Source organism: Paramisgurnus dabryanus, chromosome 19, assembly GCF_030506205.2.
Source record: "Paramisgurnus dabryanus chromosome 19, PD_genome_1.1, whole genome shotgun sequence".
NCBI lineage: Eukaryota > Metazoa > Chordata > Actinopteri > Cypriniformes > Cobitidae > Paramisgurnus > Paramisgurnus dabryanus.
This window is the reverse complement of record NC_133355.1, coordinates 17,154,483-17,176,755: the sequence shown is the minus strand read 5'-3', so window position 1 is coordinate 17,176,755 and position 22,273 is coordinate 17,154,483. Positions and strand designations below refer to the sequence as shown.

Below are 22,273 nucleotides of genomic sequence, written 5' to 3'. Positions count from 1 at the left end.
AACTAAATTCTGTTATTCATTCATATAATTTCTTTGCATTTCTATACACAGAGCTCAAATTCATTGCATTTTCTGTTCACTTTTGATTGACAGGATTTATCACCCAATGACTACTGGCCAATTAGTGTAAAAATTTGCTTTTATCAGCCGATACCGATTGTTGGTCGATATATTGATGCATCTTTAGTCTAAATGTATGTTTATGTTTGTGCAGGTCGTCACGTTGTGGTATCGAGCTCCAGAGGTGCTGCTTCAGTCCAGCTACGCGACTCCCGTTGATCTATGGAGTGTCGGCTGTATCTTTGCCGAGATGTTCAGACGACGGTAGGTACACGCCACAAAACCGCCACATCCAGGCTCAGTTGGTAATAAGGCCTGGGTACTTAAAGGGGACAGAGAATGAAAAACCATTTTTACCTTGTCTTTGTTGAATAATCTACCAGCATTCACAAACATACAAAAAGTGCTAAACATGCTAAACATCTCAGTCACATAGAAATTCCTCTTTTAGAAATGTCAGCCAGAAAACGGCCCAATCTGAAAAACTGATGCTTATGACATCACAGGCATCTCCCTGCCCCTCCACTTTAAAATAATTGGCTACATTTTTTGAGTGGCAGCAAAGTCAGCCAATCAGTAATGAGATTGCAAGTTAAGCCAGTAGGGGGAGCCAAATAGGTGCAAAACCACTTGTTTAAAATCCCCCACCCAAATAGAGCTATCTGAGAGAGGTTTTTAGGAAGCTTCTAAGGCATTACAGACCCAAACAAAAACATTTTTGTCTACATGTCACATCACAGAACAAGGATAAATACCCCGTTCAATCATTCTATGTCACCTTTAAATGTAAAACTGATGTGTGAGATGTTAAACGCAGATGACCAGATTTTTTGCATACACCCTTGTCACTGCATGGTTTTATAGTATGCAAAACTTGCTATTGAAATGTATTTGCAAAGCTGATCAGCAGATAACATTTACTGAGATGGGGAAGCCCAGAGTTGCAGAGTTTTATAAAGCAATTATATATAAAAACATTAAGAAACAAGTTTTGTTACATAATAAGGAGATAAAGAAAAAGTCTTTAGTATATGAAATGACAGCTAAAACACTTTTTAAAGAACAGATGATGGGTGAGTCTACACCAATGGTTCTCAAACTTTTTCAAAGTGTGCATTCCTTTGCGGCCCCCCAAAGAAAATTTATGACAAAAAACAGTGCTAGTTATAGGTAGTTCTTTTCGTTAATAAAGTTTTAAATATGGATATTTCTACAACAAAACCCTGCGGATTACCCTCAGAAGACCTTTGTTTATCAACCTGGAGCCGTTTGGATTTAGTTTGTAAAGGATGGACACACATTTTTTGGACTTGAAGGACGTGGACCCCGTTACTTCACATTTAATTAACTGAAAGATCTAAAACATTTTCTAAAATATCTGAAAATGTGTTTGTCTGAAAAACGATGGACATATGCAACTCGGACAGCTTGGGGGTGAGTAAATCATGGGTTTAATATCATTTTTGGCCGAACTATCCCTTTAAACAAAACATTAAATTATACAAATTAGTGCTGTTGGTTACTAGCCTTATTTTTAGGTTTAATTACAGAGAATTCATGATAAATTAATGTATTTGATAAAATGTCATAAAACTGGTGCCCCCCAGCACCGGCCCCCCATTTGAGAACCATTGGTCTACACAAATCCTTGTATGTCCACACAGCAGCAGTTTCATTTTACAGATGTGTTGTAAATACTGTTTTATTTGAAACAATTGTATTTCATGCTATTTTTTATCATTTGGAATGTAGTACAGATTTTGTAAGGTCATGCTGCTTAACACGTGCAAGTTTTTGCTGGAGGTTATTAGAAGTTACATGAAAACTGTAAGCGTCACTGTGGTTGCGACAGGGAACAGCAGTTTTGGAGTGATCCATCCGTTCATCTGTGTGTGGTTCAACGAATCTTTCCAACTGCTCGCCTCAACACATTTATTAAGCTGCTCAATCCAGTGACAGCAGGTTTCAACGGTTTAAGACATCAACGGCTGCTTCTGTGGCTTTTAATGTAGCCTGTATCACATCACAAATTATGTATAGTTCTGCATAAAACATCTCAGGGGGGTGAAAGCTGTTTGCGGACTATTTGGGACTTTTCCGACTATCCCCAAAAGGGGTTTCGCAAATCATTAAGTACTCGGATTGAATACGGCAGGACAATTTTTATCTGTGTATTGCTATTTTGTTATTTATTAGACATTACATATGATGCATATAACAGTATTTGATTACATACTACAGGTCGGTTAAACCAAAAAGCAGTCCATGTTTCAAGCATGTATGTAATCCTACAAATGTTTAATGTGATTTACTGTATACCTGGTTCACCTGCATTGAACATGCTGCATTGTGTGTTCACATACTTCATTTCCTGGCTGTTAGTAAAGTCAATAATTGCCCCTTGCCCTCCACGCGCTGATGTTTCCCCCTCCAAGAGCTGAGGATTTGTCATGGAAAACGCTGATACACACATCCTGTGTTTCACGTTCTAATGGTCCCACCTGTCCGCCCATTCCGGCGGCATTCATTGTGAAAGTGTTTGCTTTACAAGACCAGCAGATAACTAGCAGATAACATTAGCTGACTCAACCCAATAATCCAGTGCTTCAGCAGAATGTAACTGAAGGAAGATTTAAAGCTTAATCTTAAAGATCTGAAAATGTAATTATTAAATGTATACGCAGTAGTAGAAATAAGTACCATGTCAAGCACATGCAAGAGGTAGCTGTCTGTTAGCATGGTAGCTGTATTGATATTTAAACTTAAAGGAAAACACCACAGTTTTTCAATATTTTACTTTGTTCTTACCTCAACTTAGAGAAATGAATACATACCTATCTTTTTTCAGTGCGTGCACTTTATCTTTGTATAGCGCGTTGTGAATGTGTTAGCATTTAGCCTAGCCCCATTCATTCCTTAGGATCCAAAAAGGGATGAATTTAGAAGCCACCAAACACTTCCATGTTTTCCCTATTTAAAGAATGTTACATGAGTAGTTACACGAGTAAGTGGTGGAACAAAATATAACGTGGCGATTTTTTTAAGCAGATAAAATAAGAACTATATTGTATGGCGGATAAGCACTTATATTGCAGCACTCCGACCTCAGGCGCAGTAATATTGACAAAAGTTTGAGCGAGAGGGGGAGTAGTCAGGAGTGATGATGATACTGCGCGCCAAGGTCGAAGTGCTATAAGCTAAGTGCTCTCCCGCCATACAATATAGTTCTCATTTTTTATTCACTTAAAAATCGCCACATTTTATTTTGTTCCACCATACTTACTCGTGTATCTACTCATGTAAGAGTCTATAAATAGGGAAAACATGGAAGTGTTTGGTGGCTTCTACATTCATCCCTGTTTGGATCCTAAGGAATGAATGGGGCTAGGCTAAATGCTAACACATTCACGACGCGCTGAACAAAGATTAACTGCACACATTGAAAAAAATAGATATGTATAAATTCTTCTAATTTGAGGTAAAAACATAGTAAAATGTTGAAAAATGGTGGTGTTTTCCTTTAAAGACCTACTGAGGTGCCGCAGCTTTGTTTGATGCGTCAACGACGTAATTTCCACTAAAACAGGAAGTTATGGCGGGGATAGTCTACGCCCACGGACCGTTGACTGAACGGCTGATGCATATGGAATACTTTTCTGGAAACACTTTAGCAAGTTGTTCGCCGATTGGTTGAATTATACAGGATTTCCAGGAGATGTCAGTGTCGCTATCTTTAACGGTCCGCCTGGAAACATCACAAAGCCGTCTGATCGAGAACGACCGCTTTCATGTTTACATCGGTGACAATATGCTTCAACAAGATAAAGTAAACGCTGCGTGTTTAAAAGTATGCAGGTATTTTAACGTGTTTGCTATTGTTGTTATAAACTTTAGAGACTATGTCAATGATGGTTGCACACATAGATATACATAATAAAGGCTAAATGTCTCTAACGTCATCACCGGCGGCCATCTTGTCACAGGCAAGTTTTCACAAATACTCTTATCTCACTGAAATCTTGATGGATTTACAAATGTTTTTTTACAAACTTGTGGCATATACTTCTGGATGTTTCATGAACATTATTCATAAGTATGGAGTGCATAAGAACATCTCTGACGTTTGTAATTCACCAACACTTTTTAAAAATCATTTAAAAAGTACATGCACCATTAAAACAATGTTACGAGTGAGCGAGCTGCCTGTGACAAGATGGCCGCCAGGTGCGGACGTCGACCTCCATTGGCTAGAAGCACGGACAAGACATCTAGCCTTAATTATGTATATCTTTGGTTGCACACTGGTCGGTAACTGTGGTGACATTTCCAAGCCCCTAAACATGACGCGGCACAAAGCGAAACGTGATTGGTTGATTTACCTGTCAGTCATTATGGCCTCTTGGGCGGTCCTTGGTCATTCAAAGCCAGACCTGCATATTGAGTGGGTCCACCCCCTTTAAAGTAGCCAATGGTGATTAGTTTACCTCACAGCCAGAATCTGAAGAGAAGCTGAAGTGGTGGATTGGTGGAAATGAGAGACTTATTTTTATTTTACGCTTTATCATCTAGATAAATTTTGCTTACATGGGGACATAGGAACATACATTAAAGTGTTTGGTCTCATATGCGCATTCATCACAGTGCTGGGCTCCTGGCACGCCTCCCTGTGAGAGGATAAAGGGGGTGAGGGAGCTTTTATTGCTACTACCAGCACACCTTCTTTTCTCCTCCTGCAGGTGATTAAGAAAGCTTTTTAAAAGGCCACCTGTTGCAGATTAAAGGGCACCTGGGACCAGGTTTACCCTCTGATGTTTAAGAAGTGCACAGCACTACGAGAGCCAACTCCAGTAACACGGCTTTTAGATTCAACCGGGAGTTATAAAGACACAGCGCACCTCAGCCAACAACACATTGTATGGCTTTGTTTAAGTTGAAATGTTGAGGGGTAAGGAGTGCTAACGCTGACCTGAAAAGAAGAAAAAACACTGGCATTCGAGAAGTTTGCCAGCTTACTTGTGTTTTTTTAGCCCTCACTGTTTTGTTTGTCATGTTGCTGAGTTTTTTAATAAAAGGTTTAATCCTCAAACTCGTCCGACTCTTACAATGCACATTAGGTTTCGGTGGAAAGTCATGTTTCGTGCAAGTCTGTATTTGTATTCCTCAGAAGCTGTAGTCACGGCCTATTGCTTAGAGAGTCAGGCTTGTAACCCGAGAGTCGCAGTTCGAGTCTCATGGCCGGCTGAGGTGCCCTTGAGCACATGAGGCACTTATTGCTCCCCGGGCGCTGTAGGGATAGCTGCCCACTTTTCCGGGTTTGTGTGTTCACTTTTCACTGGATGGGTTAAATTCACATTCCAAGTACAATGTCACTTTTATGTAGCGATCAGTTGCCATGTTTAGGACACTGCGAGGTTAACGCTGGTTAAAGACTTTCAAATAGGTTGCTATTTTACCATGCTCAGAGAGAGAAGATTCACACTTTCGAAAGCGAATCGGTTTTCACAGATGCATTCCAGAGGTCACTTGGGTGGAATGTGGATAGAGACGCTGGCACTCGGAGCGTGACTCGACTGCCTGTACTGGCCCGGTCTCAACTCTGTGTGTGCCCACTCACTCAGGAAGCCTCTGGCCCGGCATAATGTCTGCCTTGTGCAAAAAGCCCCTAATTCATTCAGACTAACAAGTAGCCCAGGGGAAGACCAAATGTGAAGACCGAGATTTTTAGCCATACTTGTTTTGGCATGACACCGCTTAAGGTGAGAGTTTTTTTTCCACTGTTAGAAAATAGAACGGCTTTTGTCTGACTTTGCCTTCAAGGGTTTCACATTTCAAACCCACAGATTTTCATAGAAGAGGCATGTTAAAGTCACGATAATGGCAGTTTGCTATAAACAAGCTGCTTCAAAGGAAAAGGGATCTAGACCTCCTCACCTGCGAAGAATGTTGAGCATCTTAACCGTACGATGACACACCTGTATACCCTGCTGTTTATACAGTAGCTGTGACTACATTTCTTTGGAAAAGCATGCAGAGACAATTGTCTGTATGTTAAGTCTCCTGTGGGCTTTTTAAATAATGGAGGCCCGAGGAAGTGTGCAGGCCTTGCACGTGCTCAGTACTGGCTCTTTGTCTGAATACACTTGATGCGCTGTCTCACATTGTCCTGCAGCAGTGCGACATCTGGTGGTTGTGGAAGAGATTGCATGCACAGCATTTATAACATCCAAAATTACTTTAATGCATTTGCCACATGCTTTTATCCAAAGCGACTTGCAGTGCATTCGAGCTATACATTATATCAGCATGTGTGTTCCTTGATAATTGAACCCATGATCTTTGCTAAGCTACAGTAACGCATGCATGAGCAAACATTAGTTATGCAATCTGTTTGAGGACTAGACCGTGTAATGATAAACTACATCGCTGTGTTTTAACTATAGATCATAATCATTGCTTTCCTGCTACATTTCATTTTTGCTCCTTTACATAGAGGTATGTGGATGGCTAAAGCAGACGGCAGGGATAAATAGCGTTTTCTCTTTTACTCCATGTGGTGTGTTTTGGAGACTGGGCCCTGTGCTTGCGGCTCCTGGTATTTGTGCGAGTGCCAAAGGAAGCATGCTCGCCCACGGGTGTCCTGACTGGCCCGAAGCCACAGGCACCAGCAACGGTTCAGTCTGGTGGACTCGTACATGTGCTGAAAAAGCCCTCAGATCTCCTCTCTCTCCTTCTGACGGGCTCAGCCAGAGGCTGGCGAGGAAACAACACATATACAGTGAAGCAATGTCTGTTATGTGGCTTTGGAAGCTTGTTTGTACAATGTAGCGTATAAGGGATTTATTTCATTTAATTTCGGCCTCTTTTCCTCTGGAAATCAGACTGGGAGACTGCATCTTTAAACAAAGCCTTGTTGTGTGGCTGTTCCTGCAGTTAAATAGATGCATAGATGTCAAAGATTGTAATAAATTAGAAATAAATTATTGAAATCAAACTTTGGTTCTCCAAATCGCATAACTGGATTATGAGACTTGAGCCTAAAACATATCTCTCTGTTGTCATTCCTCACTTTTGTAAGCTGTTTTGCACAAAAACATCTGTTAAATACCTAAAATGTAAATGTAGCTTGGATTTCACATACAGGTCACATGTTTTCCTTAGTTGAACATACCCTTCTGTGTATATATACTGCTTAAAGTTTTGTTGATTATAAATGGATGAAAAGTCGTCATTCGGGCATTGCATTAATAGGAATTAAACAGTGAATGTTTATGTTAAAATTGTTATTTGTAAAGTTAAATGTTTTACCTTTTTTCTTTCTTTGCAGCCCTCTTTTCCGTGGCAATTCTGATGTTGACCAGTTAGGCAAGATTTTTGAGTAAGTATATGTCTGTAAATTTTTAGCTTTTAAAGGTGCACTGTGTCGGTCAATGGACTCCAACATGGTGCCCGCACAGAGTCTGTGAGTTGCCCGCCAAAGCACATTCTATTAATAGCCTTAATTTTAATATTTATTTCTTACATATTTTTTTATTAGCTTGGCTTCTTTTTTGTATGTTAACATTTTAAACAATAATAAAGCATATCAACAAGTAAAATAAAAAAGTTTTTGGGCTGAAAAAAGTAGCCCTCCTGATTGTTTTATCTATTGTGGTAGCCCTTGCTCACAAAAAGGTTGGAGACCCCTGGTGTAGATTTTAGCAGCATCTAGGGGTGAGATTGCGAATTGCAACCAATGGCTTAAAGGCAGGGTCCATGATCTCTGAAAGCCAATGTTGCTATTTGAAATCACCTAAACAAACACGCCCCTACCCCAATAGAATCTGGACCTTCTTTTGATAGACCCGCCCCACACATACGCAACCCAGGCACCTTAATGCTGATTGGCTACAAGTGTGTTTTGGAAGTCAGGCCGATTCCCTTTTTCAAAGCGTTTTTTCAGAAATCGTGCACTTCGCCTTTAAGGGGCCGCACATTGGACAAGAAGCGCTGCACCGTGTCACGCCATGTATATAAAAATCAACACATTATGTATGTACACACACCGGTGATGTCTGACGGAGAGCGGCACTCACAAAGTTTAACATTAAATAACATAATATTTGTCCCAAATTGTTAACGATTAACATAGGCTGCTAACACACAATTTTCATATCTGTCTGACTAAGCTCACCCTATGTAATGTGCACGTCCGGTGTGCGATACCTGCGAGTTAGATCGTTGGACTGTTTCATGAAAGACAATAGAAAGCCATCATTTTAACTGTTTTAATTGTGAAATTCCAGCGTGGTAGGTGTCCCTTCTCCAGAAGACTGGCCACAAGAGGTGGGTCTGCCCCAAAGTGCCTTTTCCCCTCGCCCTCCACAGCCCATAGAGGACCTGGTGCCTGACATGGATGAGCTGGGCAAATCGCTTTTACTTGTGAGTAGATCAATCAATACTGATCTTTATATCTCAATAATACGTTTTTTCATCAAATTGCAACGTTGGTTCCCTAAGCTTATGTTTATTTAACATTTCTCTTGTTGTTTTCTCCCTACGCAGCGTTTTCTGTCCTTTAACCCCTCCAGACGGATATCAGCTTATGATGCACTGTCTCACCCATACTTCCAGAGTTTAGACAGCACCAGCAAGAGTCTGTATGCTCAACCCTTTCCCAGCAAAAAGCCCTCCCTGTAGGAGAGAGCTGCTTAAAGACACTGACTTCAATTCTAGACACTGGGCTCAAGACCCATATTGTCTTCCATAGCACAACATCACATGCTGCTTTCAGGACTTAATACATTTATCATCGGTTGATCCTGTCACTACTAATACAAACCAACAACAGATAAACATGCTGCCTGGAATAACGTTTGAGACTTCAACCGAATCACAACACTGCCAGCCAGGGATCGTCCGTCTTGTGGGATTGACACGTACCGCTCTGTATTGAGTCTTAGCTGCACATCACTGCCAGGATACAGCATTGCCTTATGTGAGGTCTTCACGGGTCCACCCAGATCCAATGTCCGACCCAAGACCCGAGCGGGTTTGGGTCTAACAGTTTTACGTGTGCCTTGGACCCGGGCCGGGTATTATATTAGCGGTCTCGGGTAATTTAACATTTTTGGTGGGGTACATTTCTTTGGACCTGAGAAGACCTCTAATGTAAGCTCATTTCAGTCTTTGATATCACAAGCAAGCACCGCAACTACTGCAAATTTGGGGCCCGTTGAACGGAACCCTTATATTTTACACGTTTAAATACTCGTTTTTTATGTTCACGCTTGGTGTCAGGCTTGAGGGAACTGTTTCAAGCCGCTTTAATGACTGCATAACCAAGGACACGCAGGATCACTTAGTGTTCGATTGGTAATTGCATTTCACTTTTTACGGCCTTCCAAGTGTCCTTGAGCATCCTGCCGTGTTCACTATTGAATCAGCTGGGATGGAGCTACCAGACGCTTCAAGTACTATTTAACAACACATTTCCTTATAATGTTATTCCACGTGTATTTTTTTTTTTTCTACATCCTGTTCATCTATTTTATTATGTCAGTGTTGATTGTTGATCTTTTTTGGCATGTATGTCTTAATTTTAGTGAACTTGAAGGTGTAGGTTGTTGTGTAGAGAGCTAAATATTATTGACTCGTACCAAACAGTCTGCACCCTGGATTAGTGCCGAGACCGACGTAGTAGAAGGTTGACCCGCACCCGGGTTGCATGTCGAATTTAGGGGTTGAAATATGCCAAGGTGGAAACAAAAATTAATGTATGAAAGTGTAGGTATGAGTAGAAATACAGGTAGTTATGAAAAGTCTAGTGAAAGTAGTTATGTTTAAGGTCAGGTTGTGAGATTTGTTTAAGAGTATTGGAGAGCGTACATTATTCACGTTATTGATCGATGGAGTCTGGGTTATTTTATACGCATTACATCCTTCAATTATCCATTTCACTGAATTGTAAATACATGATCATCACAATATATGTGATGAGCTGTAATGTTCGCATGCTTTTCATTTGAAGTGTGTGACGGAGAAGATTGAGGGATGGAAGGACAGGCGCTGCTTCTGAATTTAGGTTTAGATTTAGATTGTAAGTCTGTTTTAGCAGATTTAAGGAGTTATCGGCAGGCACTGTATTACAATTTTACAATGAAAGGTTCATACAGTTAAGCACTGATGCTTGATTCATACTCTCAGGATCAGTATACTGATTCTGTCACATTCCATACTCAGGTCTATTTATGACTCTAGTTTTAGTTTCAACAATGGTTCAGGTTTTATCTTAACCATTAATCTAACATGGTCTCAGCTTTCCGTTGTCTTGATTTCATATATAAGTTAGCAGAATAACCGTTGGGTTAGTTGTGTCATCGTTCACTCACATTTCCTTAACTTCACCTACATTGTTCTGGAAACATTTTGGATGGGATAATAAAATAAATGTGGTCATTTCACAATTTATTTTTTATTTATATAATATTATTATTATTATTAATATTATATGTTATGTATTAGATCACTGTTTGTACTGTTAACATTTTTACAAATACTCTCTGATTCCCAATCAGTTGTTCATATTCCGATTAAACTATATGTGCGTGTACAATATAATGCACAGAAAAAATTATTTGTGTATGACACCATCGTCGTCAAAACCTCCACCGAACCGACATGGTGTGGTTTCACGCTCCTCCAATGTGTCTTTGATTGGGTTTGGTGTTTTCAGAGGGCATTAGATATTGATCAGTGTAAACCAGTATAACTTTTTTGTTTGTGGGTCTTGTATAAAACTAATCTTGGTAAGTCCAGTGAATAATTCATAGTGTTTTAAATGTGTTAAATGTTAGGCTTACGAATGTATCTTAATAGTGATTTGGCATGATGTGTGCTTATCATGCTGAAAAAAAACCCAGCACCTTGGATATGCCCATCTCAGTGCTTTTCCCCATGAAATGTTTTTTTATTATTATTAAACCTGTTGTGGTTTTATTACATTTATGTTTAGCTTCTTTTGCTATTGTTAAATGGTTTTAGTTAGTGATTTTTGTAACTCGTTTGAGTAATGTAATCAGATCATTTTAAGATACTTTTCAAACTGAGTGAAATTGCTGGACATTGGTACATATGATGTTTTGCTCCCTACTACAATTTCCTCTACAGTTTTATTCAATTTGTTTTTATTTATTGACATTTTGTCTTTGGATAGTAATGCTTTGCATTCTGTCATTTGTAATCTAAATTGTATCTAATTGAACAGTGATGAGCTAATGGTGCTAAAGCCACGTGTATCACTGCAGACTTGAACAATTATAATCAGTTAGGCAAAATTGTTTCCAACAGAACAGTAACAAAAATGTCTTTTAAAACATTTTAAATATTTTATCTTTTTATTGTATTTTATTAGTCTTTTTGTCGTATGGTTTTATTTCTTCTTTAATGATTTAGCAGTGAAACATACGATATAATTTATCCCGGACAGAAAATGCTCAAAACTTGCAAAGCTGGAAAGTTTAACAAATAATTCTCAATAATGTAATATGGTAATTCACAATGAAAGACATTTTCTAATCAATGTGCACACATTTTTTATCGTCGAGCTGCTGCACAGACACTGTATGAAATTAATTATTCTCATTACATAAGACTCATAATGCTGTTTTATTAGCAGCTTAAAAATAATTGTATATTATTCTTTAAAAATCAACCGTTATATAACACTTTGGAGTGCATGATATGTATTTGGTTCATTCTACAAAGTGAAAAATTCAGCAAACCGAGAGGTTGTATCTTCATTTTCTAATCATTATATTTATCCTATTTCTTATAATGTTTTTGTCTTTCTTTTAAGGATTCATATTATCGTTAAAAAAAATAATTATTTTAAAAATCTTTTACCTGTGCACATTGATTAGAAGTTTAACGTTTTGTTCAGGGTTTTTTTTTTTGTGGTGTGTATTGTTATGTTAATATTTTTCCTTTCCACGTTGGCTGGCTAGAAATGAAAAGTATCAAATATTATATTTTAGCTTTTATGCTGTCAGCTTTTAGTAAAATGCTTTTGTTATGGGGATAAAGAAATGCATCAAGAACTTTTGTCTTTATCAGTGCTTTAATTCAAATTTTCTTTGATCTGTGTACGTAATTCAGAGTTAAAATCATTTTGCAATTTTTATTTTTTTGCAAGTAAGGATTAAGGTCACAGTGTGTACTATCATCTGTATGTGACAAATCTTTTGTCTGGTTGATTTACGTCTTGAATAGTCTATTAATTATGGTATATCATGTTTTAAATAGAATGTGATGCCTTTTAAAATGAAATACTGAAGTTCGAAGTTAATTTCTTTTAAGCTATGTTCGTATGTTAAAACAGCACATTTTTTTGAATTTAAGATTTTTATTGCTAAATTCAGTTCATTTAGCTCCTTTGTAAGAATTGTAAAATTTTGCAAGAACCAAACTGAAATGAAAATGTTGGTCACAGTGCCCTTTTTATATGACCATGTTAGTTTTGTTTGTTTGTTTGTTTGTTTGTTTGTTTGTTTGTTCAAAGAAGGGTGAATGATGTATGGTAGTGTTTTGTTTTCTGTGGACTCGTTTTGCTGCTAAAGTTTGTCTTAGGCTCTGGCTCCTGTATGATTTGTATTAAACTGGCCCACCTAAAGATGATTCCAATTTGCCATTGAGAAAAGCTGCTTCTGCCTTTTTGTATCTGCCTGACGTTTTCATATTTTTGTAAAATAAATATTCCAGTGTGTAAAACTGGCTTGTAAAATTGACTTTGAAGTGAGACTAAACTGAAAGAACATGGTTTCTTTACACGGACATTTAAATTTATATTAATATTTGAATATTCTCTGTATTATGTTATCTATATTATTTTAATTCCATAATTCTCTGTATAATTTCTTGTACAAGTTTTTGTAAACAATCTGGGTGGTAATTAAGGTCATATTTTAAGAAAACCAAAATTATTTGTGAAACAAGTTTGTGAGAATGGCTCATCGATACTCGAGCGCTCCCTCACGTTTTAACCATGTCACCCAAATTCACATGACGTTGCCATTGCATTATATTTACAAGTGGCTTGAAACAATTACATATAATCATTGCCATCTGTAAATAAATTGAATCATGTCATAGTATACATGTAGATGACAATTTGAAAACCTGTATTCTACTTCATGCGGCTCTGCGCAGACTGATCTGCGTATGACATCAACATATCGCGAGAGCGATTTGAAAGCTCTTGCGCAATATTCACCTTATTCCGCCACGCCCCTTTTCAATTCTTCGCTCTTCCGCATTTTGTCAACCGACTTCCGCTGCTAATATGGCACAGTGGATTCGGTAGCTAGTTTGGTGGTTAGAAGATTGTTTGTAGTTCACTATAGCTTTAGCGAAATGACAAATATCGCAACTGCTGTAAATGTTTTAAATTAGGAGCACGGAGAAAACTTCATTTGACGCTCGGATAGTCTTATAATGTCCCATCAATCGTCTCGTGGTTAGACGATATGAAGCGGCCGCGGCAAGTAACCTATGGGACATATTTTATTACCTCGTCCTGTCAGAAGGAGTTGATGGAGCAGCATTATTAAAGTAATTATGCTTACCAATATTTACACAGTGATTTCGTCTTTTTTTAAAGCAAATGTGCACCTTAGCCAGTCCAATAACTATTTCGTTTTTATGTGGTAATGTACCATGATAAAATTCATTTGCAAACTTGCTAACACTTATTCCTTCAAATCAGGAGACTTAAATTCTTTTAAGTGGAATCTACAAAGCTCACATATGGTTTAAGAAATTCCTTACAGATAATATCTGATCACACTGTAAAGGTTTATATAACTGCATGACAGGTAACATCTGATCACATTGTAAAGATTTAATATAACTGCACAATATCTGATCACATTGTAAAGATTTAATATAAATGCATGACTGGTAACATCTGATCACATTGTAAATGTTTAATATAACTGCACAACATCTGATCACATTGTAAAGGTTTAATATAACTGCATGGCAGGTAATATCTGATCACATTATAAAGGTTTAATATAAATGCACAACAGATCACATTGTAAATGTTTAATATCACTGCATGACATCTGATCACATACTGTATGAAGGTTTAATGTAACTTTACAACAGGTAAAATCAGGTCACATTGTAAAGGTTTATAAAAATTACTATGGACTAAGAAACAACTAACTTTTCAGCAAGACCACCCTGCAATGAATTAAGACGCAGCTTTATCAGAGTCATCAGGAGCTGATCCCAAGTGTTTATCTGGAAGCTGTTGGTGTATGTACTGGTGATGTGCTTAGCGACTGTGTAATGCATGCAATATCAACCCTGTGTAAAGCTGACAAAGATGGTTGTTTCTTAGCAGAGATATGTACATTTGTGCCAGCTCAACACATGAAGCAGAAGCATTGAAGCAGTTTCTCAGACAGGGTTTACAGGACTAGGCCTTAATTATATTAGGACATTTTAGTTTTTACAAACAAACCACATCTTGTGACAAAACAATGGCACTCATATATGTTGAGGTATGTTAGTACCAGGTGTTTTTAAATTATCGTAGCTCAAATAAGCATTTTAGCCTGGGACCAGCATAAGCCCTGTCCGGGAAACTCCAAGGTTGTTTTCCCATATCAGAGGTAGGTTGCTTCAGGTTGAGTTGTGATTTTAAAGTGTAGTTGTGGTCAGAGACGGATGGATCCTCTCATTGTGTTTCTGCATCACAGTTTAGGAACACGTTGATTGTATATCATCCTCACAGTTGTCCATTGCATCACTAAACATCAATGCATCTGTAAAAATAATATAACAATAAACATTTTTATGTTAGTATTTAAAAGAAAATTGCATCATGAGAATTAATATATAAATGACATCCATACTTACAGAACAGTGTGTGTGAGAGAGAGATGCATTAAAAAGAGACAGTAACGTTATACACACAATCTCTAACTTCAGTGTTAAATAATATGTCGTTTAATAGGTCATTATCATCAATATCTGAATGAGAAATTAACTGACCTCCTAGCATCTGAAATCTCTGTAACTTGTATGAAACACGTGAGCTACTGTAAGAATGTAATGTACTATAATATTATAATATTGTCTCATCTTAGATATAAAAATATAGGTGCGCAATGAAAATCATTCAAAATAATTGCATTTTATAAACTAACGTTACTGATCTTAAGTTTATTCGTAGAACGGACATCACAAATCTAACGTTAGGCGAAAGAGCACATTTAGCTAAGATAGCTTACCTGAAACTGACCACCTTTTCAAAACCCGGCGTGTTTTAAAGTTACCGGAACATCGTAGTCGAACCATTACTTGGGATTAGGGTGTTCCTCAGTCGGCTCCCCGTCCGTTAAAATTGGTAAGAAACAAACATAAAAGCGCTTGAGTGAGCTTTTTAAGTTTAACGCGTCGCCTTCAGCCACTGCCTCAGTTGCTCATCCTATGCAGCCGGAAGTACGTTGACAAAATGAGCGCAATGGCGCCGCCCTTGTTGTCGTGGAAAATAAGGTGAATAGAGTAGGTAGTTTATTTATTTATTTTTATAATTTTTATTATTACAATTAGCTATTGTTAGGATTTAAACATATCCAAACCCACACTCCATTTTGGTAGGTGGCGTTAATGCTTCCAAAAGTTGTTTGCCATCCGCCATTAAAAAGGAAAGAAGAAGAATAAGAAGAAAGCTCTCGCGCCCCCTAGTGCTCATGTTGAGCATGACGTGTTGCTCAGGCAGCGCTAGGTGGCGTTTCTTCGAAGATTCCTAGTCAGCTAGCGCCAGCAGCAGAGACATGTAAACAAAAGACAAATTAATAGATTTTAGCCTGCGGGTAATAGGCAAAATCTACAGATATGGGAAAGCGAGATAACAGAGTGGTAAGTAAATATTGCGTTGCCCCGCATAATCTCGTATATTCTTGTTTTGTGCTATGTTTTTGAATCACTGACGGAAGAGAGAGAGCTAAAGAGGCCCTTTAGCACTAATGCGAACACGTCAAAACAAGTTACCAAACAAACTATCCACATCCATTCACAGAACCTTATTTGAACCTTATAACCAGGTTACTTTTTCAGTTTATAACCTGATACTAGCGTTTGTGTGAATTATGCTAAGCTAGTGAGGCTAACGTGTTTGGCTCAGACGTTCTACTACCTCGACTAGCACACGTTTGACATTTAAACATGCATTTCTGTGTTTATACTAACAGTTTGCTGCTTCATTTCTATTGGTCATATGAATAAATCCCGTTAATGTTTCACCAGTAGATATCCCTCATCCAAATATGTATAGTACACTAGCTGTTATTTTAGTAACCAACACGTGAAACGTTAATGCTCGTGGGTGTGTTTGTTTGTTATGATGATTGAGGGCTACATTATTGATGTTAGGGTTTCTTGCCTTTCAGGCTTACCTGAACCCAATAGCTGCTGCCAGGGCACGAGGACCCGCACCTAACGCAGGCCCTACCATTCAGGATTATCTCAGCAGACCACGGCCGTCATGGTGTGAAGAAACGATTAGTATTCATCTGTCAAAAATGTGATTTGTTATCCTTTTTGTTCATGTTTTTGTCTTCCTGTTCATTTTGTGTATCAGGGAGGAAGTAAAGGAACAACTGGAAAAGAAAAAGAAGGGCTCAAGAGCCCTGGCAGATTTCGAGGACAAAATGAATGAGGTACGGTTGTTTTGCATGAAGCGCTTCCCAGCCATTTTATCTGTACCGTTTGAATAATATGTACTGTCACTTATTTTTTTTTTTTTTACCAGAGATGGAAGAAGGTATTGGAGAAGAACAGAGAAAAAGTACTTGGTGGTGGTGACAAGAAAGAAAAAGATAAGGAGAAAGACAAGAAAGAGGTAAAAGTTTATATAGTGATAAGTCCGTTAACATTTAATAGCTTGACTGTGATTTTTCAGATTTTACATTTATTTATTTGTTTTTTCAGAAAAGGAAGAAGGAAAAGAAAAAGTCCAGCAGGGTGAGGAGAGCTCTCCATTTTCATGCCTTGGGCCACTAGTACTTCTTACAGCTCTTTATAACACAGAAGTGGTGCTGGTTTATGTGCTAGAGCTGGTGTTCTGATTTGTGATCAGCAAACCTCTTTTAAAACCAGCCTGTGTTTAAATTGACTGCAAATTTTCCACAACCATGAAAATGCATGAAGTAGTTTCCTGTCAATAGAAAAGTTGCCATTAGGTCACTTTGTTAGGGGCTGTTTATACCTTGTATTAGGAGATGTGTTTTGGTCGACTGGATCACAAATGAATGAGAGACAGACACATTCACGTTTACACATGGTATTTTATTCTGTCTCTTGTGTCCACTTTCAACCGCTTTTGCTTTGATTTTCTGAGGAGGTGGTCTGTTGGCAAATCCCCCTGCATTCATTTAAAGAGGACATGAAAATCTGACTTTTTCATGTTTAAGTGCTATAATTGGGTCCCCAGTGCTTGTATCAACATAGAAAATGTGAAATAGATCAACACAGTAAACCATTCTCTGCAAGGATGTGAAAAATAGGTTATTGAAATCTGGCTCCCCTTGTGATGTCAGAAGGGGATAATACCGCCCCTTAATCTGCACTATCCACATACTTTAATAAATTATCTATATGGTATTTTGAGCTAAAACTTCACATACGCACTCTGGGGACACCAAAGATTTAAGAATAAGCTCACGCCCCTATATGCTTACAAAATGAAACAAATGAAAGAGGGGGAGAGCAGCCGCTTCAGTTTTATCAATGAAAGCCTAAAGCTAGTGCTCAACACTGTTGTTCACGCTAGAAGTCATTTCCAATATTAAAATATTGTGCTCAGTGCACTATATTAGATCAGTAGCCGGAGAGTAAGCCCTCTTTTATGGCTGCTTGAACACATTCGGCCACATGCTCCAAACAAAACAAAAGGTCGAATGTGTTTCATACTACCTCTGAATTTCTTCAAGCTCAAAAAGTTTTACACCCCATTTACACCTGTATTTAATGTCGTCCACTTGTGATCCGATTGACCAAAACACATCTTAATACCAGGTGTAAACAGCCTCTACGTTTCAGTGAAATAAATTCAAATGTTTTTTTCTTTATCAAGTAGGGCTGCATGATATTGAAGTAAAAAAGTCATATTTAGCAATACATTTTGCTACATAATATGATATGCGATGCAATAATATAAACGTTTGTAAAATCTATTTAAATTATATTTAATTACTAATAATAAAATTTCCCGAGATTCACATTCTTTTTGCTAAATGAAACATCATGTATCTCGCTGGTCTCTATGCTATCTGCATCAAGCTATAACATAACTTTTTAAAGTATTAAAATTATTTTGTTATTGCATATCATTGCGATATGCATATCATCCTAAAAAAGGGATTTATCATGAGTTTTCATCATAAGTTTGGCTTTTTGTGGCTTAAAATCTAACAAATTCTGCTTTTGTTGTGTTTGGTCAAGCATTCTTCATCTTCCTCTTCTTCATCGAGTTCTGATTTTTCTTCCACTTCCTCAGAATCTGAAGATGATGTAAGTATTTGTGCCATTGATCAGTTTATTTGCATGCATTTCTAAATGGGCCATGCATAGTCACTGAATGTTCCCTTGTTCTCCTATTTGCCTGAATTTCAGGATGAGAAGAGAAATGTGAAAAGAAAGAAAAAGAGGAAAAGATCTTCTGCCAGGAAAGCGTCTGACGAATCTGACACAGAGTCAGAAACTGATAGCAGGGTACTAGTGGCCGTTCACATCTCTGGAAAACATTTCTGCTAAAAGTTTGGTATTGCAAGTTATGAGAGGTTTTTTAGTTAGTACACTAAAATTATCTAATTTTTGCTGGTTTGTTTTGCAGTCTTCTCTCAATTATTATTTGCATTCTTAAATATTAATTTGCAGTGCAAATTAAGTTAACATAATATCTGAATAACTATTAATGATTTTAAAAATTGTCTCTGTAAGACTAAATCCCAACTTCGTTTATTATCTACAGGAGTCGTCCAAGAAAAAAAGGAAGAAGCCCAGGGAGGATGGCGAGAAAGACAAGGTATATTATGATTCATATAAAGTCATTCATCCTTAACAGTTCTCTGTGGTCTGTCCTGTGTTTCATAAGTGATATGTTCTTGTTTTGAAGGATGAGAAGGACAGTCGAAAGAAGATAAAATCTGAAAAGGGCCTCTCTGAGTCCTCAGAGGACTCTGATGTAGATGTAAGACTAATCCTTGTTTAAACTTTGTTACCACAATGGAACAGCTCAGTCAAAAATAACAATTATTAAGTTCCCACCCTAATGTTGTTCCAAACCCATATGACTTTCTTTAAAAACACACAAATGAACTTTTAAAGAATAAAGTTGTACTTTTCTTGTGCGTATAACTACAGGAATTTATACTAGGAATAAATACTAGCTTTGTTTTTTGTTTTTTAGGGAGAGTTCAAAAAGAAGAAACACAGTAGTGAAGAAAAAGAGAAAATTACAGTAAGTCATCATGTAATTGTAATTTGAGGGGATTTTAGCAGATTTTTTAAAAATGTTGTCCATGCTATTAAAGTAACTGCCTTTATATTTACAGGACAAGTCCAAGAAAAAAAAGAAAAAGAAGAAGCATAAGAAACATAGCAAAAAGAAAAAGAGGAAGACGTCTGGTTCTGAGATGGACTAAGGGGCTTTTACAGTGTTGTGCACAGCAGACAGCTGGAACGCTGGAGTGAGGATGGAGCTCTTGTCAGACTGTGGGGAAACCATTGATTATCTGTCCAAGTGACTTTTAGAAGCATGTGCTGCTTAGCACATTAAGACTTTGTGGCCGACAGATGAGAGGATCATGTCAAGGGAGAATGAAATGATGCCTTGGGCTTAATTATGTTAGGTTTGTGTGTGTGTTTGTTTTTTAAACAGATGATTCTCAGTCCAAATAAAGGTCATTTACACCAATGCTGGCCATGTGTGGTACAATATGTTGGGGCTAACATTCAGAAATTCAGCCCATTTACTACTCAAAAACTATAAAAACATAAATATTTGGGATGGACCGATACATAATTTGGGTACCGATTTTCGATTACTAAGAATAACAACAACTGATGCTGATAGATTCGTTTTTTACTAGTTGTTTTAAAAAATTTTGTTCTGTAATCCTAGAAATACAGAACATACGAACTAAAGAGTTATTTTTTTTTAATGTACCATTTTGATACAGATATGTACCTTTGAGGTACCAATGTGCACTTTTTAGTTACAAAGTGTACCTTTTGTAAAAGGTACCACTCAAGTGACTTTATACCTTCTAGTACCTTTATTTTCTGAGTGTACAATTCTGTTGTCATTTTGACCCAATTGAAAAGAATCACACATTATGAGTTCTGATGTGTTTTACCACCACTTTTGATTGCCAGAATGTAATCTGCCCTGATCATCAGCTATTTTTAAACATTCGGCTGATGTCTGATAGTAGAACAAATACTTTTATCTGCCGATATAGGCAGATATATCTGTGCATTCCTAATAAATATGTTACATTAGAATACAGTACACTAAAACCTAAAATTACATGCACTTAAACTTGATGTTACCATAAACATTCATTGCTTTAAAGGAACACACCACCGTTTGTTTTTTAAAAATATCTTACTATGTTCTTAGATCATCTTAGACGAATTAATACATACCTATCTTTATTTCAATGCAAGTGTGTCATGAATGTGTTAGCATTTAGCCTAGCCCCATTCATTCCTTAGGATCCAAATAGGGATGAATTTAGAAGCCACCAAACACTTCCTTGTTTCCCCTATTTAAAGACTGTTACATGAGTACATAAGGTGGCACAAAATAAAACGTGGCGATTCTATAAGCGGATAAAAATAAGAAACTATATTGTATGGCAGAAGAGCACTTAGTTTATAGCACTTCGACCTCAGGCGCAGTAATATTGATGCAGTAATATTGACGGAAGTTTGAGCGAGAGGGGGGGCGGTCAGGAGTGATGATGTTACTGCGCGCCGAGGTTGAAGTGCTGCAAACAAAGTGCTGTTCTGCCATACAATATAGTTCTAATTTTTTCCGTTCAAAAACATGCCATGTTTTATTTTGTGCCACCACACTTACTCGTGTAACTACTTGTGTAACCGTTTATAAATAGGGAAAACATGGAAGTGTTTGGTGGTTTTTAAATTCATCCCTGTTTGGATCTTAAGGAATGAATGGTGCTAGGCTAAATGCTAACACATTCATGACGCGCTGTACAAAGATTAAGTGCACACATTTGTCTTAAGTTGAGGTAAGAACATAGTAAAATATTGAAAACGGTGGTGTTTTCCTTTTATACAATGAGCATATCTTACTCCGTGTGGGAAAGACCAAAATCTAAGTTAATTGAATTTGAAGGGTAAATTGTGTAAACCCTTTTGCACCCTAACCTGTACATTACGTAAGTAAAACATAAAATAACCTTTAAAATGGTCTTGATGTCAAATGGTTATATGTGTATGTATGCATCTTTCTTAGTTTACACACAATTCTAATGTTCATAAAACAAACGATGACTCAGAAGGGGAAATTGTAAAGTCAACTTTTTTGTTAAAGTTGATTTGTTTAGTTTAATCAGAAGTCCTCGATATATAATTTCTTTAATCCAATGCATAACATTAACCTGCATTTGCTATAAATGTGTGTTCGGTTTTCAGGGATCACCTAAACCCATTAAATGCAAGGTACTTTGGATAAAAGCATCTGCAGAGTATATTAATTTAAATGTATTTACATTATTGGTAATTTGCGATCTATGTACATACCCTATTTTATTGACTTTGTATGTTTGGGTGTTCCCTGTAGTAAAAATCTGTTTTTTAACTGTTATATTTAAGGTCACATCCGGTTGTCCATTTTAGGATTAGTGTGTGCGTATAAAGCACTTGTTTTGTGTTTTAAGTCGTGCATAGTTTCAGGTAAACTTTCCATGTTCATGATCAATGACCCCTGTGTCTGTCTTGAACTTGAAAGTGAATCTGTACTGGTATCACACCTGTGGCATCGGCATCTCTACCACTACCGTTTTAAAGGAGATATTTTTCTGTGATTTGACACTGTCTATCTCTCTGTGAATGTGCATCGGTGAGACTGTCTCTGGCCCTCAGGGTGACAGCACTCTTTTGGAACCTCATCCAGGTGTATGTGTCCAAATGGCAT

The 22,273-nt window shown here is 37.5% G+C and overlaps 2 protein-coding genes across 3 annotated transcripts in view; both read left to right on the top strand.

The window, feature by feature from the left end:
• Positions 1 to 12,804, top strand: part of cdk6 (cyclin dependent kinase 6) — a 40,643-nt gene extending 27,839 nt beyond the window's left edge. For both annotated transcript variants that reach the window (XM_073812681.1, XM_065292023.2), the window contains exons 5-8: positions 215 to 324; positions 7,385 to 7,435; positions 8,343 to 8,478; positions 8,602 to 12,804. In XM_073812681.1, the coding sequence (XP_073668782.1) occupies positions 215 to 324; positions 7,385 to 7,435; positions 8,343 to 8,478; positions 8,602 to 8,736 (432 nt within the window). In that variant the 3' untranslated portion in view covers positions 8,737 to 12,804. The remainder of the gene's footprint in view (positions 1 to 214; positions 325 to 7,384; positions 7,436 to 8,342; positions 8,479 to 8,601) is intronic.
• Positions 12,805 to 15,807: 3,003 nt separating this feature from the next.
• fam133b (family with sequence similarity 133 member B) lies at positions 15,808 to 20,023 on the top strand. The gene is made up of 11 exons (XM_065292012.2): positions 15,808 to 15,966; positions 16,497 to 16,594; positions 16,688 to 16,766; positions 16,859 to 16,948; positions 17,038 to 17,070; positions 18,550 to 18,618; positions 18,721 to 18,819; positions 19,079 to 19,132; positions 19,223 to 19,297; positions 19,517 to 19,567; positions 19,662 to 20,023. Exons 1-11 carry the CDS (start codon positions 15,943 to 15,945, stop codon positions 19,749 to 19,751), a joined length of 762 nt encoding a protein of 253 aa, XP_065148084.1. The 5' UTR covers positions 15,808 to 15,942; the 3' UTR covers positions 19,752 to 20,023.
• The last annotated feature ends 2,250 nt before the right edge of the window (positions 20,024 to 22,273 follow it).

Bases quoted from the DNA above. Each gene is read 5' to 3' on its own strand.
- fam133b (XM_065292012.2), top strand. From the start codon at position 15,943: ATGGGAAAGCGAGATAACAGAGTG. The intron at 19,133-19,222 runs GTATATTATGAT...CTTGTTTTGAAG, and splicing joins AGGATGGCGAGAAAGACAAG to GATGAGAAGGACAGTCGAAA. The intron at 19,568-19,661 runs GTAAGTCATCAT...TTATATTTACAG, and splicing joins AAGAAAAAGAGAAAATTACA to GACAAGTCCAAGAAAAAAAA.